The sequence below is a fragment of the Oncorhynchus tshawytscha genome, linkage group LG34 (assembly GCF_018296145.1).
Source record: "Oncorhynchus tshawytscha isolate Ot180627B linkage group LG34, Otsh_v2.0, whole genome shotgun sequence".
Taxonomy (NCBI): domain Eukaryota; kingdom Metazoa; phylum Chordata; class Actinopteri; order Salmoniformes; family Salmonidae; genus Oncorhynchus; species Oncorhynchus tshawytscha.
This window is the reverse complement of record NC_056462.1, coordinates 9,809,970-9,827,940: the sequence shown is the minus strand read 5'-3', so window position 1 is coordinate 9,827,940 and position 17,971 is coordinate 9,809,970. Positions and strand designations below refer to the sequence as shown.

At 42.3% G+C, this 17,971-nt stretch overlaps 3 protein-coding genes across 5 annotated transcripts in view; 2 read left to right on the top strand and 1 right to left on the bottom strand.

Annotated features, from left to right (window-relative positions):
• Window positions 1-17,971, top strand: part of LOC121841796 — a 314,557-nt gene that overhangs the window by 81,159 nt on the left and 215,427 nt on the right. The window lies entirely within an intron of this gene.
• Window positions 1-17,971, bottom strand: part of LOC112231940 (zinc finger protein 583) — a 969,163-nt gene that overhangs the window by 876,617 nt on the left and 74,575 nt on the right. The gene's annotated exons all lie outside the window — the stretch shown is intronic.
• LOC112231611 lies at window positions 1,307-16,632 on the top strand. Its single transcript, XM_042311915.1, has 6 exons — window positions 1,307-1,811; window positions 4,242-4,372; window positions 4,577-4,744; window positions 14,338-14,502; window positions 14,724-14,835; window positions 15,075-16,632. Exons 1-6 carry the CDS (start codon window positions 1,529-1,531, stop codon window positions 15,941-15,943), a joined length of 1,728 nt encoding a protein of 575 aa, XP_042167849.1. The 5' UTR covers window positions 1,307-1,528; the 3' UTR covers window positions 15,944-16,632.

The window sequence follows — 17,971 nt, the reverse complement described above, 5'->3', positions numbered from 1 at the left end:
TGTGGACAAAGTGAAAGCAGCTGTGGAATTCTTCCGCAGGAGCACAGTAGGTGCTGAAAAACTAAAGTCTACACAACACCAGATGGGGATGCCTGAGCTGAGGCCTAAACAAGACTGCACTACAAGGTGGAATTCAACATTTTATATGTTGAAGCAGTTTCTTGAGTCAAAGGATGCCATCATCTCTACCCTGGCCATTGTTAATGCACCTGTTGATGCTCTGACCCAAGAGGAATAATGGGAGGTGGTGGAGGAGGTGTGCAGAGTCCTGGAAACCTTTGAGCAGGGCACTGTGGAGATCAGTGGAGTGAGGTACAGTAAGCAGTTATTACTACATCATTATTTAATATTATACATTATATATGTATATGAGCAGTAGATGAGAATGTAGTATCAGAAGACAAAACATGAACCTGAACTAATAAGTTACTGTTCTCTCTTTTCAGCTATGTGACAGCCTCAAAAATGATACTCCTGTGTAAGGGTCTGCAGCGAATCACATCCAGCCGCCAGAGAGAAGCAAATGTAACCACAGGATATGTGACAGAGTGGATGGACACCCTATGTTCATCAATGGACTGAAAGTTCCACAGAATGGAATCATGTGCTATCAGAAACCGTTGCACTTGACCCCAGGTTTAAGAAGTTAGCCTTCAGTGATGCCAGAGCGATTGATTAGGCTCTTCAAAGAATAACCTCAGCAGCAGGGAGGGACAGGCCCAGCAGTCAGCTGGCTCAGGCACCAGGGCAACAGGAAGAAGAGGGATCAGATGGAGCAGAAGCACCAGCAGTAGCGCCACAAACGTCTGCTGTTTGGATGCTGTTTGACGAGAGCGCAACTGGGTCAGAAATGTGCGAGAAAATGTGAGGTTGCCAGGGTTACAGTGCAGAATGTGTCTCATGCTGAGGCAGTGAGGAAAGGAGATGTTGATGGGAAAAGAGTGAGGCCGGGTGAGGGAGCCTGAGAGGATCCCTGTGACTCTAGTCGTAGGCCAGAACAGTGACCAGGACAGTTTGTACTTTAGTAAGTTTGGTTTATTATCATTTATTACTATGGTCATTAATTGTACCACACAGATGTAGAAGAAATCCCAGAAGATAGGTTTGGTAGTAGCAGCAGCAGAAAAGTTTTTGGGTGTCAGATTTGAGTGCAAAAGAACTATACAGGGTTTTGAGAGAAGGGGTTCCAGCCTCCCAGGCCGACGGCCTATGATGGGAAATATGTAGGGTTAGATGGTGGTGCCCTTTTTTCGTGAACAAAATGTGCAATTCAATCTCTGACCTGTGAAAGGCAGCAAAACGCAACAAAGCGTCTAGTCGGCCGGAAAACCACATGAAGAAGACCATTTAAACGGAAGTGAACAGTAACCAAGAACAATTTTTACGTTATCGTTTTTATTGTTGTTATTTAGACGTTTATTAAAACCCTGCATAGCATCACATACTTACCCCAGGTACTATTTTATTCGCGTTGGAGAAAGGTTAGGTTGATGTTATCTAGGTAACGCTAGGTAGCTAGCCTCTAACAATGGCTGACTGTATGGTTTTTCACACTCAAATAGCCTCCATTATGGAGGTGCTAGCGAATGCAGCCGTGGCAGAGATCTGTAAGCTCGTAGACGACGACTACGCGGTGTTTCGTTTGGAAATAACTCAAAGACAAAAAGAAAACAGGGCATTGCAGAGGAAACTACAGCTACTGGAACTGAAGGTGCCACGGGACCGCGCTGACAAGACAATGCGAGAGCGCGTCCTCGCCAGTCGTCCCAGAAGTGTCAAGATCCTCGACAGATACAGAGGAACCGCAAGAGGTACATAAGGGGCTATTTATGTGTGGTAAATTCCGTAATTATATGTGTGGATTTTAATACGATTACGGAACCCAAGGATCTGGTATCTCAGTCAATTTCATACATTTAAATACACATTCTGAAACTTACCGCAACCTGAACCCTCCTGCAGAAACAAGGATGTTTAAAAAATATATATATTCGTTGCACAGTTGTCAGAAAATATACAGTACCTGTCAAGTTTGGACACCTACTCATTCAAGGCTTTTTATTTATTTGCAACATTTTCTACATTGTAGAATAATGGTGAAGACATCAAAACTATGAAATAACACTGTTAAACAAATCAAAATATATTTGATATTCTTCAAAGTAGCCCCCTTTTGGCTTGATGACAGCTTTGCACACTCTTGGCATTCTCTCAACCAGCCTCATGAGGTAGTCACCTGGAATACATTTCAATTAACAGATGTGCCTGGTTAATTTGTGGAATTTCTTTCCTTAATACGTTTGAGCCAACCAGTTGTGTTGTGACAAGGTAGGGGTGTTATACAGAAGATAACCCTATTTGGTAAAATACCAAGTCCATATTATGGCAAGAACAGCTCAAATAAGTAAGAACTTTCAAGAACTTTGAACATTTCTTCAAGTGCAGTCGTAAAATCCATCAAGTGCTATGATGAAACTGCCTCTCATGAGGACTGCAACAGGAAGGGAAGACCCAGTTACCTCTGCTGCAGAGGATACGTTCATTAGAGTTAACTGCACCTCAGATTGCAGCCCAAATAAATGCTTAACAGAGTTCAAGTAACAGACACATCTCAACATCAGCTGTTCAGAGGAGAACTGTGTGAATCAGGCCTTTGTTGAATTTCTACAAAGAAACCACTACTAAAGGACACCAATAATAATAAGATACTTTCTTGGGCCAAGAAACACAAGCAATGGACATTAGACCCGTGAAAATCTGTCCTTTGGTCTGATGTCTAAATTTGAGATGATTGGTTCCAACCACCGTGTCTTTGAGACGCAGAGTAGGTGAACGGATTCTCTGCATGTGTGGTTCCCACCATGAAGCATGGAGGAGGACGTGGTGTGATGATATGCTGGTGCTTTGCTGGTGACACTGTCAGTGATTTATTTAGAATTCAAGGCACACTTAACCAGCATGGCTACCACAGCATTCTGCAGTGATACACCATCCCATCTGGTTTGTGCTTAGTGGGACTATCATTTGTTTTTCAACAGGACAATGATCCAACACACACCTCCAGGCTGTGCAATGGCTATTTGATCAAGAGGGAGAGTGATGTAGTGCTGCATCAGATGACCTGAACTCCATAATCATCCAACCTCAACCCAATTGAGTTAGTTTGGAATGAGTTGGACCGCGGAGTGAAGGAAAAGCAGCCAACAAATGCTCAGCATATGTGGGAACTCCTTCAAGACTGTTGGAAAAGCATTCCTCATGAAGCTGGTTGAGAGAATGCCAAGAGTATGCAAAGCTGTCATCAAGGCAAAGGGTGGCTACTTTGAAGAATCCAAATATATTTGGTTTTGTTTAACACTTGTTTTGGTTACTACATGATTCCATATGTGTTATTTCAAAGTTTTGATGTCTTCACTATTATTCTACAATGTAGAAAATAGTAAAAATAAAGAAAAACCCTTGAATAAGTAGGTGTGTCCAAACTTTTGACTTGTACTGTATGTATAAATCCCAAGTCTGTCTTTCATGGTGTCTTCGATACTCACATGGATGACTCTACTAAAGAATTATGGTGGACAATAATATACGTTATGAACAGTAAAATTTGGAAGACAAGATGCATTATCACTATGAAATAATATGTTGTTAAATTTAAATTATAATAATCAAAACAGAACTAAAAATAAGAAATAAGATGGAATCCAAAAACTACCACGGACACTATAAAATCTGTAAATCACGTTATGTAATTATGAACTAAAATGTATTGATGTCAAACTTGAATTGTATTTATATGAAATATTTATGATTGTAAAATGTTAACTTCAATAAAGATTATTGTTTTAAAGAAAGAAAGGCAAGAGGTTTATTTTGCAGAAGGTCGTCCTTTCCCCTCTGCGCATATGTGACTTTAAATGTGTTAACCACATTTGGTTAACCAGAATTAAGTCTTGGTCAGTTTTTGGATTGTATGCAATAATTCCCCTGATTTATTTAGACATCTTGCACAAAGACACTATCATTTTCTTGATTTACTGCATTTACTATTATTTACCTTTTGAAAACAATGTGATGCATGGAACATTATCTACTGATTACAAATAGTGTATCAAGAAGTTATTTTAAGTGTTTCCTTACATCCTTGCCAATTCTAGACAGTGTCAAAACTGTCAATAGTGTACAACATGGTGTTGAGCATTGATGGTACCTAACCACCTCTCTTCCCCCAATCACTGTCTCAGTTGAAGGACATCTTACTGGAGGCCACAGGAGCTTTGTGAAGCCAGCGGGACACAATACATGTAGAGATGACCAACCAATCACTGTTGATGAGGGGGGTGGAACCTCAACCCAGCACGTTATCGTGATAGAGGTTAGTGTAATAGTATTACATCAAAATGAGAGTACATCAAATGTGGCCAGTTTATTTCAGAAAGGCTCCCCTCAGCTAATCAATTGCTTACATGTACATCCTAATTTATCTACCAGAGTCTGCGAGCTTCTGAGACTTCCCAACGACATTATTACCGGTACATGAGTGTTATCCAAATTCTAATCTCCCCTCTTCTTGTGTCAGGATGCAGAGGCTGCAGGTCCTGAGGTCAAGCTGGAGAGGTCTCAAGAAGAGGAGGACCCACGGCACAGCAGATGCCACTATACTGGAACGGCTGGAGCGCCCCCTGTAGCCACAGAGGACCCCACCACCGCCCCAGCACCACCCATTACCCGACGAAACATCACGGAGGTCAGTGGAACGCTGAACGCCGTCCTCAAGTCAGAGACGGATACAGAGACTTTAACGGGGCTGGACCGACTGGGCTGTCCTCCTGCTCCAAACTCAGAGTATTTACTTTACGGTAACACAAGCCCAAGGACGGTTCTGTCCCATCAGGACTCAGGTGACACGTTACAGACTGGCAATGATCCGTCCTGTTCATACACTGCAGAGATGATACCTGGTGACATGCCTATCGGCTTAGATACACAGAATAATCCATTGAGAGGGGACTGGAACCGGTACAGCAGTAGTGTATACTCTGATGGGTGCCTTGATAAGAAAGGCGAGGGTATAGTTGCAGATGAAGTGAAAGTGGAAGGCGACACTCCTCTGACATGGAATGCAGATGAGACTCACTTAGGAGAAGGACACTCGCAGGGCAACACCAGTGACTTCTTAGACTACAGGGAAAGCTTACAGACAAATCCAAATGTCGCAACCCACTCCCCTTTACACCCACTCAGGGATCGCAACCCAGTGTCCACGTCGATGGTACCTTCCGATTCGCACGGCCGAGTCCTTTTCGATCAGGTATTGAACTCCAACGACAGGTCTAGAGCCCAGACTCAGGGACGAGGAGCAACATCAGGTAAAGAGAAACGGTTCCTCTGCATGTTCTGTAACAAAGGCTTCAGCCGCCCCCAGAAGGTGGAGATCCACCAGAGGGTCCACACCGGGGAGAAACCCTTCAGCTGTACCCAGTGTCACATGTGCTTTGCCCAGGCTTGCAACCTGAAGAGGCATCAGAGGGTCCACACAGGGGAGAAATCCTATAGCTGCCCACAGTGTGAAAAGAGGTTCTCCCACCAGCACCAGCTGAAGATGCACCTGAAGGTCCACACAGGAGAGAGGCCGTTCCCCTGTGTGTAGGGAGGGCTGTTACGGTGACCGCAATACCGCCACGCCTGTGGTCACAAGTCATCACTGTAGTCAAATTCCACGTGACCGTTGAGTCATGGTAACTGAGCTACTCAAACTGCACTCTGTTAATGAGTGTTGCTGATGGGCGTGAGTAGCCTACCAAACTTGCTAATTGCATGGTACTCAACACTCTATTGTCCCTCAAATCACTCTGACATCAATGCTAATGCTTTTGAAAATCGCATCAAAAACACTATATGATTGAATTTGAATAATCTGCAGGGGTCGCAATAGCAGGAATACATGTGTGTTGTATTCTGAAAATACAGGTGTATTGACCATGACTTTCAAGTTCCACATTTTTATATTGAAATAGACTTGCTGCTATTATCTGAAACGTCTCATCCATCCTCCAAACCATGCTCTCTATCTCTGTGCAGAGTGATTTGAAGGACAATAGAGCGTTGAGTACCAGGTCATTAGCATCTTGATGGCTGTTAGCAAGTTTGGTAGGCTACTAACGCCCATCAGCACCATCCGTTTACAGAGCGCAGTTTGAGTAGCCCAGTTACCATGACTCTACGTTCACGTGGAATTTGACTAGAGTGATTCGGTTTCAAGTTCCACATTTTTATATTGACATAGACTTGCTGTTATAATCTGAAATGCCTGATCCAGCCTCCAAACCGCACTCTCTCTCTCTGCACTCCAAGTGGGTGAAAGGGGAGGGAGAGAAATGCATTGTGATTGCAACATTTCAAATTGCAGTTGTGGGAAAATCATGCAAATAGGCCTATTGTTATGACTGTTGGAAAGAAGAGGGTTTCAGATATCTTTGTGCTTTTTACCACTTTTTCTCCCCAATTTTGTGATACCTAATTAGTAGTTTTGTGACATCGCTGCAACTCCCGTACGGACTCGGATGAGGCGAAGGTCGAGAGCCATGCGTCCTCCGAAACACAACCTGCCAAGCCGTACTGCTTCTTGACACACTGTTCGCTTAACCCGGAAGCCAGCCGCACCAATGTGTCGGAGGAAACACCGTACAGCTGGCAACCGAAGTTGGCTTGCAGGCGTCTGGCTCGCCACAAGGAGTCGCTAGAGCGAGATGGGACAAGAACATCCCAACTGGCCAAACCCTCCCCTAACCTGGACGACGCTGGGCCAATTGTGCGCCGCTTCATGGGTCTCCCGGTCACGGTCGGCGCTGACACAGTCTGGGATCGAACCAGAGTCTGCGATGCAGTGCCTTAGACCGCTGCGCCACTCGGGAGGCAGGAGAGTCTCAGCTTTCTGTAGGTTTTATATTCATTTCTCAATTTGGACAGCTGGAGCATCTTTTTTAAATGAAGTGTCTCATAGGCTATAGCTTTGAGATATATCTTATACGGGGCAGAGTAATTGCATAGGCCTATAGACATCATTGGGTATGCTGAAAAGTGTTCAGGACATTACATTAACTGTTAACTAACTACTTGAACTGTTAGTTAGCTGTGTAATTGATTAATCTATCAGCATATTATATTTAGTTTTCTAGCTAATGCATTTTGAGTTTCCACTTCCTCAGATGGTGAATTAGCCCAAATCCACATATACAGTATGTCACTAAAGTGAGTACACCCCTCACATTTTTGTAAATATGAGTATATCTTTTCATGTGACAACACTGAAGAAAGGACACTTTTCTACAATGTAAAGTAGTGAATGTACAGCTTGTATAACAGTGTAAATTTGCTGTCCCCTCAAAATAACTCAACACACAGCCATTAATGTCTAAACCGCTGGCAACAAAAGTGAGTACACCCCTAAGTGAAAATGTCCAAATTGGGCCCAATTAGCCATTTCCCTCCCCGGTGTCATGTGACTCATTAGTGTTACAAGGTCTCAGGTGTGAATGGGGAGCAGGTGTGTTAAATTTGGTGTTATCGCTCTCACACTCCCTCATACTTACTGGTCACTGGAAGTTCAACATGGCACCTCATGGCAAAGAACTCTCTGAGGATCTGAAAAAAAAAATTGTTGCTCTACATAAAGATGGCCTGGGCTATAAGAAGATTGCCAAGACCCTGAAACTGAGCTGCAGCAGGATGGCCAAGACCATACAGCGGTTTAACTGGACAGGTTCCACTCAGAACAGGCCTCGCCATGGTCGACCAAAGAAGTTGAGTGCACGTGCTCAGCATCATATCCAGAGGTTGTCTTTGGGAAATAGACATATGATTGCTGCCAGCATTGCTGCAGAGGTTGAAGGGGTGGGGGGTCAGCCTGTCAGTGCTCAGACCATACGCTGTACACTGCATCAAATTGGTCTGCATGGCTGTCGTCCCAGAAGGAAGCCTCTTCTAAAGATGATGCACAAGAATGCCCGCAAACAGTTTGCTGAACACAAGCAGACTAAGGACATGGATTAATGGAACCATGTCCTTTGGTCTGATGAGACCAGGATGAACTTATTTGGTTCAGATGGTGTCAAGCGTGTGTGGCGGCAACCAAGTGAGGAGTACTAAGACAAATGTGTCTTGCCTACAGTCAAGCATGGTGGTGGGAGTGTCATGGTCTGGGTCTGCATGAGTGCTGCCGGCACTGGGGAGCTACAGTTCATTGAGGGAACCATGAATGCCAACATGTACTGTGACATACTGAAGCAGAGCATGATCCCCTCCCTTCGGAGACTGGGCCTCAGTCTATCTATGTATATATATCACACACACTACCGTTCCAAAGTTTGGGGTCACTTAGAAATGTCCTTTTTTTTTAAAGAAAAGCACATTTTTTGTCCATTAAAATAACGTCAAATTGATCAGAAATACAGTGTAGACGTTGTAAATGACTATTGTAGCTGGAATCTGCGTGTTTTTTATGCAATATCTACATAGGCGTACAGAGGCCCATTATCAGCAACCATCACTCCTGTGTTCCAATTGCACATTGTGTTAGCTAATCCACATTTATCATTTTAAAAGGCTAATTGATCATTAGAAAACCCTTTTACAATCATGCTAGCACAGCTGAAAACTGTTGTTCTGATTAAATAAGCAATAAAACTGGCCTTTAGACTAGTTGAGTATCTGGAGCATCAGCAAAAAAAGTCCCAAACTTTGAACATCCCAAGGAGCACCATTAAATTCATTATTTTAAAAAATTGAAAGAATATGGCACCACAACAAACCTGCCAAGAGAGTGCCGCCCACTGAAACTCACGGACCAGGCAAGGAGGGCATTAATCAGAGAGGCAACAAAGATAACCCTGAAGGAGCTGCAAAGCTCCACAGCAGAGATTGGAGTATCTGTCCATAGGACCACTTTAACCCAGAAACTCCACAGAGCTGGGCTTTATTGAAGAGTAGCCAGAAAAAAGCCATTGCTTAAATGGCCAAAAAGCATGTGGGAGACACCCCAAACATATGGAAGAAGGTACACTGGTCAGATGAGACTAAAATTTAGATTTTTGGCCATCAAGGAAAACACTGTCTGGCGCAAACCCAACACCTCTCATCACCCCGAGTGCACCATCCCTACAGTGAAGCATGGTGGTAGCCGCATCATGCTGTGGGGATGTTTTTCCATCGGCAGAGACTGGGAAACTGGTCAGAATTGAAGAAATTATGGGTGGTGCTAAACACAGGGAAATTCTTGAGGGAAACCTGTTTCAGTCTTCCAGAGATTTGTGACTGGGACAGAGGTTCACCTTCCAGCAGGACAATGACCATAAGCATACTGCTAAAGCAACACTTGAGTGGTTTAAGGGGAAACATTTAAATGTATTGGAATGGCCTAGTCAAAGTCCAGACCTCAATCCAATTGAGAATCTGTGGTATGACTTAAAGATAGCTGTACACCACTGGAACCCATCCAACTTGAATGAGCTGGAGCAGTTTTGCTTTGAAGAATGGGCAAAAATCCCAGTGGCTAGATGTGCCAAGCTTATAGAGACATACCCCAAGAGACTTGAAGATGTAATCGACAAAGTATTGACTTTTGGGGGGGTGAATGGTTATGCACGCTCAAGTTCAGTTTTGTGTTACTTCTTGTTTATTTGACAAAAAATATGTTGCATCTTCAAAGTGGTAGGCATGTTGTGTAAATCAAATTATACAAACCCCCAATTTTAATTCCAGGGTGTAAGGTAACCAAATAGGAAAAATCCCAAGGGGGTTGAATACTTTCGTGTGTATAAAGATGTCCCTACTGTTGGTGCATGCAAATGTGAGCCATTTCAACTGAACATTGTGGTTACATTAATGAAGAATGAAATCAAATAAATCTTATTCATGATGAATAAATGATGCGTGTCAGGAGCTGGTCCTTTTTACAACACACCTATTATAGTGTTTGTATTTCATCGACACTGTCGAGTGCATACGGATGGCATGCCCATGCAGCTGATAATGGCCTATTCTAAACTAATTTCACACATATATTATTTAGTATAAAGTATAAAACCTTATAAATTGAGAGTAGTCTGATGGGAGAGAATATTATCATTTGTGAATGAGAGACTAATGAGCAGTATGTACAGTCTAGGCAAGAAACAGCGCATGCCTTTTTTGCAACTTTTTAAAATCATCAATAGTTACATCATGCAGACCATTTGTTTTCATTTCTAATTAGGTTTGTCTCACAACTAAAGTTGCCAAGTAACTCGAAATGAAGCATATGGGACATGTTACAAATTATCACTTTTTACACTCGACACAGAAAAGCCGGTCCATTGCGCACTCGCTCGGCAATCGTTAGAGAAAAATATCCCTTCTATTGTATTAATCAATGTACACTTATATTCTTGTAACTATAACATCATATAAAATAATTGCATAGGAATTAAGCATATATTTTCTGCTATTGGCATGGCACTCCCAGATCGGTAATATACAGTAGGCCGACTCAATATGAAATCCTGTTCTTCTGAAATACATTTTCTTCATATCATGTTTCTTAACACCAGCTATTCTGATGGTGTGTATTAAATAGATTTGTAATCCATATATTAATTGTAGATGTTCCAAAGGCGCGCATCAGCGGCTTGTATGCGTGGAAACCCGGAGATGCCAACCGTATTTACAGTGCCTTGCGAAAGTATTCGGCCCCCTTGAACTTTGCGACCTTTTGCCACATTTCAGGCTTCAAACATAAAGATATAAAACTGTATTTTTTTGTGAAGAATCAACAACAAGTGGGACACGATCATGAAGTGGAACGACATTTATTGGATATTTCAAACTTTTTTAACAAATCAAAAACTGAAAAATTGGGCATGCAAAATTATTCAGCCCCTTTACTTTCAGTGCAGCAAACTCTCTCCAGAAGTTCAGTGAGGATCTCTGAATGATCCAATGTTGACCTAAATGACTAATGATGATAACTACAATCCACCTGTGTGTAATCAAGTCTCCGTATAAATGCACCTGCACTGTGATAGTCTCAGAGGTCCGTTAAAAGCTCAGAGAGCATCATGAAGAACAAGGAACACACCAGGCAGGTCCGAGATACTGTTGTGAAGAGGTTTAAAGCCGGATTTGGATACAAAAAGATTTCCCAAGCTTTAAACATCCCAAGGAGCACAGGGCAAGCGATAATATTGAAATGGAAGGAGTATCAGACCACTGCAAATCTACCAAGACCTGGCCGTCCCTCTAAACTTTCAGCTCATACAAGGAGAAGACTGATCAGAGATGCAGCCAAGAGGCCCATGATCACTCTGGATGAACTGCAGAGATCTACAGCTGAGGTGGGAGACTCTGTCCATAGGACAACAATCAGTCGTATATTGCACAAATCTGGCCTTTATGGAAGTGTGGCAAGAAGAAAGCCATTTCTTAAAGATATCCATAAAAAGTGTCGTTTAAAGTTTGCCACAAGCCACCTGGGAGACACACCAAACATGTGGAAGAAGGTGCTCTGGTCAGATGAAACCAAAATTGAACTTTTTGGCAACAATGCAAAACGTTATGTTTGGCGTAAAAGCAACACAGCTCATCACCCTGAACACACCATCCCCACTGTCAAACATGGTGGTGGCAGCATCATGGTTTGGGCCTGCTTTTCTTCAGCAGGGACAGGGAAGATGGTTAAAATTGATGGGAAGATGGATGGAGCCAAATACAGGACCGTTCTGGAAGAAAACCTGATGGAGTCTGCAAAAGACCTGAGACTGGGACAGAGATTTTGTCTTCCATTTGTCTTCCAACAAGACAATGATCCAAAACATAAAGCAAAATCTACAATGGAATGGTTCAAAAATAAACATATCCAGGTGTTAGAATGGCCAAGTCAAAGTCCAGACCTGAATCCAATCAAGAATCTGTGGAAAGAACTGAAAACTGCTGTTCACAAATGCTCTCCATCCAACCTCACTGAGCTCGAGCTGTTTTGCAAGGAGGAATGGGAAAAAATGTCAGTCTCTCGATGTGCAAAACTGATAGAGACATACCCCAAGCGACTTACAGCTGTAATCGCAGCAAAAGGTGGCGCTACAAAGTATTAACTTAAGGGGGCTGAATAATTTTGCACACCCAATTTTTCAGTTTTTGATTTGTTAAAAAAGTTTGAAATATCCAATAAATGTCGTTCCACTTCATGATTGTGTCCCACTTGTTGTTGATTCTTCACAAAAAAATACAGTTTTATATCTTTATGTTTGAAGCCTGAAATGTGGCAAAAGGTCGCAAAGTTCAAGGGGGCCGAATACTTTCGCAAGGCACTGTATATTAATGCATGGTCAATAACCTTGAGACCGGTGGTCACTCTGCGTGACAGTTAACGGCTGACACATTTTCATGACCGCCACAGCTCTACCTGTACACACTGCAGGAAGAGGTTCTGAGAGGACCTACCTCAGGATACACCAGCAGAAAAAAACATTCCACTCTATAACATAGAAGCCATTCCACACGATATCTTCTGATGTTTGGATCAAATGTTGAATTAACAGATTTCAGTGTTGAATATTCCTAGGTAGAATATTGCATTCAGACATAAAACATCTGTTACATATTGTGTTTGTATTGTGTAAGCTATATTATGGTCACAAATGCCTATTTCACTATTTCTATTCAACTAACTTCTTTTTTTCCCCAAAGACACTTTTAATGAGAAAATGAATGCAGTTAATCAAGTTCATGGACATTTTTTAAGACATATATGTGTGGATTTCATAAGGCCAATTTTTTCCGTTTTGTTACGAAGTGGGATTAAAATGGATTTAATTGTAATTTTTCGTCAATGATCTACAAAAAAAGTGGAAGAAAAACTATACAATATATTTTTTTTTAAATCATGAAAAATAAAACATTATCTGAGTCTATACAGGTTAGAATCACCTTTAGTAGCAATTACATCTGTGAATCTTTGAGTAAGTCTCAAAGAGCTTTCCACACCTGGATTGTGCAACATTTGGCCAATTTATTTTAAACAATAATCTTAAATCCCTGTCAAATTGGTTGTTGATCATTGCTAGACAACCATTTTCAGGTCTTGCCATAGATTTTTAAGCAGATTTAAGTCAAAATTGTAACTTGGCCACTCAGGAAAATTTGCGGTCTTCTTGGTAAGCAACTCCAGTGTAGATTTGTCCTTGTGTTTTAGGTTATTGTCCTGCAGAAAGATGAATTCTCCCAGTATCTGGTGGAAAGCAAACTGATCCAGGTTTTCCTCTAGGATTTTGCCTGTGCTTAGCTCCATTATGTTTATTTTTTATCCTGAAAAACTCCCCAGTCCTTAATGATTACAAGCATACCCAATAATACGATGCAGCCACCACTATGCTTGAAAATATGGGGAGTGGTACTCAGTAATGTGTTGTATTGGATTTGCTCCAAACATAACCCTTTGTATTCAGGACAAAAAGTTCATTGCTTTGTCACTTTTTTTTTTCAATATTACTTTAGTGCCTTGTTGCAAACGATGCACGTTTTGTAATATTTTTATTCTGTACAGGCTTCCTTCTTTTCACTCTGTCAAAGAGGTTAGTATTGTGGAGTAACTACAATGTTGTTGATCCATCCTCTGTTCTCCTATCACACCCATTAAACTATGTGACTGTCTTAAAGTCAGAGGTTGAAAACTTATTGACTCAAGAAATTTCAGCTTTTCATTTTTTATTAATTTGTCAAAATTAAAAATAACAATTCCACGTTGACATTATGGGGTATTGTATGTAGGCCAGTGACCCCAAAAATCTCTATTTTAATCCATTTTAAATTTAGTCTGTAAAATAACAAAATGTGGAAAAAGTCAAGGTGTATGAATACTTTCAGAAGGAACCGTAACAGTGGAGGCTGCTGAGGGAAGAACGGCTCACAATAATGGCTTGAATGGAGTTTAATGGATGGAATAGAGTGAATGGAATGGTATTAAAACCATGTCTTTGGAACCATTCCATTTACTCCATTCCAGACATTATTACGAGCTGTTCTCCCCTCATAAGCCTTCACTGCACTGTACCCACACACTAACAAACACCTACTGTGCACTTCAATATAGTTGAGTCAGGTTTGACTGATGATGACTCATATTTACCCACATCATATTTATGTCCACCAGGATGAGTTTAACAACAATTAAGTCATTCTGTAACTACAGTATAGGACTCAAGCGTAGTGTGGATGGGTAAACACTCCATGTTAAAAGTGTGTTTATTATCTGTGTGTACGTACCTGAGGGAGTGTATGTCTGTAATCTGTATCACCTGTCTCTTCCAGGAGGAGGAGGGTCCAGAGGTGCCGCTCATGAAGGAGGAGGGGTGTGAGGAGGGTCTGGGGAACCCTGAGGGGAACATGGCCATGGACGACAACCAGACTACACCTCCTCCTGAACCCACAGAGGAACCAGCTGAGCAGCACAGGACCACATACAGTCTCACTGAGGTGAGCCCACTGTGAACTACTGTCTGAATGGTATTAGGTCAGGTCTTAATTAATTTTGTCTTAAGTGTGGGACCCTGCCATTGAATTATCCAACCATTAGTATAGTATCAAATCAACTAACATGTATGCATTGTACTCATAGCCCAATCAGAAGATGCTCCATAGCAGGGTGCTCATATCAGATGTCTTGATCCAACATCTTCTCTCTGTATTTCTTACAGTCAGTAGACATGGAGGAAGGGAAGCCTGATCTGCTACTGGTCAAAGAGGAGACAATAGAGGACAGACAAGAGAGCATTGATCTGCTGAGTGGACTAAAGATGGGGGAGCAAGGTAAGGGAGAAATACATATAGCCTGCATACAGTACAACATCTTCAATGGGAATAGCGATGCACCTGAATATTTTGTCTTAATTTTCTTCATTCATACAATGAAATCAATACAACTTATGTTTACATACAACAAAAACACAATGTATGAACTTGACCATGTAATTGACTAAAAAAATACTCCATATGTAGAGTTTTCTCTGCCATGTTTGTAAAGTCTATTTTCTAACGTCTTCCTGCAGGTGGTTGGCTGGAGGCTAACAGAGGAGACTGGGTGGCCATCTTGGATACCCAGGCCAGTGCAGCCAAGAGCCCAGGGGACAACATCATTGAGCATGCCAGGACCAGATGCGACATAGTGGAGGTCAATGGATGGAACAGTGTCCTTAATTCTGGGCTGGGGAACAACACTGTTAACCACAACCAGAAACAGACGGTCGAATACAAAACAACAGCTGAACTTAGTCTTCATGACAACAGACTGGCTGAGACCAGGGCGAGGTGTAGATTTGGTCTGCGGGGACGGGGAGGTGTCTGTATGAGAACGGCCACAGACTCGGCTAGCGATGCTCCGTCCTGCTCCTATAGTTGTGAGTCAGAGAGACTGATGGCGCCTCAGGTTAACCCTCTAACAGGTGCTGCCTTCAGCCTGCCTTCTATAGGATCTATCAACTGGAACATGGACCCTGCAACAACACAGACACTCCCTGGCCTTCGTCCTCCTCACAATCTCCTAATGTTAAACCAGACCTCAGACAATGCCAGTGCCTCAACACTAAATACCTACACATGCCCATTGACAAATGACAGTAGTAGAGATGGAATCAGTAAAGGTGGCATCGCCAAAGATAAGTGTTTCCCGTGTTCGTTCTGTGGGAAAGCCTTCAGTTTCCCCAAACAGGTGGAGATCCACCAGAGGATGCACACGGGGGAGAAACCATTTGGCTGCCACCTGTGCTGGGCTAGTTTTTCACACTCGTTCAGCCTGAAGAGGCACCAGAGGGTCCACACAGGGGAGAAACCATTCAATTGCCACCTTTGCCGGGCCAGTTTTTCACACTTGTTCAACCTGAAGAGGCACCAGAGTGTCCACACAGGGGAGAAATCCTGAAGCTGCCCCAGTGTGAGAAGAGGTTTTCCCACCAGCACCAGCTGAAGATGCACCTGAAGGTCCACATGGTAGAGAGACCGTTCGCCTGTACACACTGCGGGTTCTCAGAGAGGAGATACCTCAGGATACACCAGCAGAAAACATGGTCCATGTATAGAGTATAGTAACATATAGTACTAGTTAGTGTGTTTGTAGTTAATTCTGTTGCTTTTGGATTTAGTAGGGAACTGGATGAGGTAAACTCCACCCAGCACTGCCAGAAGAGGACTGAGTTTTTCCTATCCACTGTGCTTCTACATCTGCATTGCTTGTTGTTTGGGGTTTTAGTCTGGGTTTCTGCTGATGTATAAAGGGCTTTATGAATGCATTTGATTGAAATTTGGTTGAACTGAGGTAAGAATGAGTATGATGAGGCAGAGTAGATGATATGGTGCTGGATGGTGTGATGGTGTCTAGTAAAGATGCTTCACTAATGAAGAATGACAAACTTAGTCCCTTTAGGTTGATACAGGTGGTGTTATAGTGAGATCAGGATGGTGCCTTGTAATGTTGAACCTTTTCCAAAGTATTCTGAAATTCAGTTTATCAAAGTAAGGGTTCCAGATTTACAGAAAAGGTCCAATGGTACCATAGTGAGAAAAGTTAATCTACTTGTATCGTTTTGTGCAATAAAAGTACTGTACGTAAAAGTTATGCGAGTAAATTACCATCTTGTTGAAATGAAATACGAATTTGACTGTGCTGACTGACTTGGTTGTTTTTGAGTTTCCCTTATAAGTCCATTTCAACTTAATTTTTGGGGAAAATGGTCAGTTACTTGATAAAACTTTCGGTACTTAATTATTTAATCAACACACACAGTCCCTTGCACTTTTATCAAGTAACTGACCATTTTCCCCAAAAATTAAGTTGAAATTGAACATTTTATTTGGTCTCGACAATTCTTTATTTCACTGTTAATATTACAGAACCTTTGTTTTTGATTCATAACCGAAATGGCATTATTGACACCCTAGACATAATATTTGGTAGCACAGCCTTTGGTCAAAATAACTGGTATAATCAAGCGCTTCCTATAGCCATCAATGAGCTTCCTGCACCTCTGTACTGGCAGCTTGGCCCATTTCTCTTGCGTGCCATCTCCCAACTGCTGTTTTCGGGTCTCTCCACAAGTTTAATGGGATTTCGTTCTGTACTCATTGCTGGCCACTTTAGAACAGTCCAGTGTTTTCTCTCAAACCATTCCTCTGTGCTTTTTGAAGTGTGTTTAAGGTCATTGTCCTGCTGGAAGACCTTTGACGGAGACCCAGCTTTCTTGCACTGTGTCTGGCATTGCGCTCAAAAATGCCTTGGTATTCTCCTGATTTCATGACCCAGTGCTAGAATCAGCAAAGCAACCCCAAAACATCGCTGAACCTCCTCCATGTTTGACTGTAGGGAAGATGTTATTTTCTATGAAGGCTTAATTTAGTTCTCTGTAAACAGAGATGGTGTACTTTACCAAACAGCTCTAATTTGTTCTAATCTGCCCACAGGACATTCTCCCAGAAGGATTTTGGCATGTTCAGGTGTTAGGGCAAATTGCAGTCAGGCTTTCTTATGTCTCTCTCTCAGCAGTGGGGTCCTCCTGGGTCTCCTACCATATAACCCCCTGTCATTGAATTGGTGACGGACGGTGAAATTGTCATACCTTGTGTCTGAAGGTCAGCTTGAATCTGTGTGCTTTCTCCACCATTCAAACAATCCTTTGCCGCAATCTTCCATCACGTTCTCTTGCGGACACTTCCAGGGAGGTTGGCTACAGCGGCATGGGCCTTAAACTTCTTGATAACGTTACGTATGGTGGAAACAGGAACTCTGGAGATGGACTTGTAGCCTTGATTGTCCATGCTTTGCTACAATCTTGTGTCTGACCTCTTCAGATAATTCTCTGGTTTTCTTTATTTTCTCCATGCTCATTGCAGTACACTCAGTGACAAACAAACAGGAGAATGAGTCCTTTTCTCTATTCAAACTTCTTCTTCTACT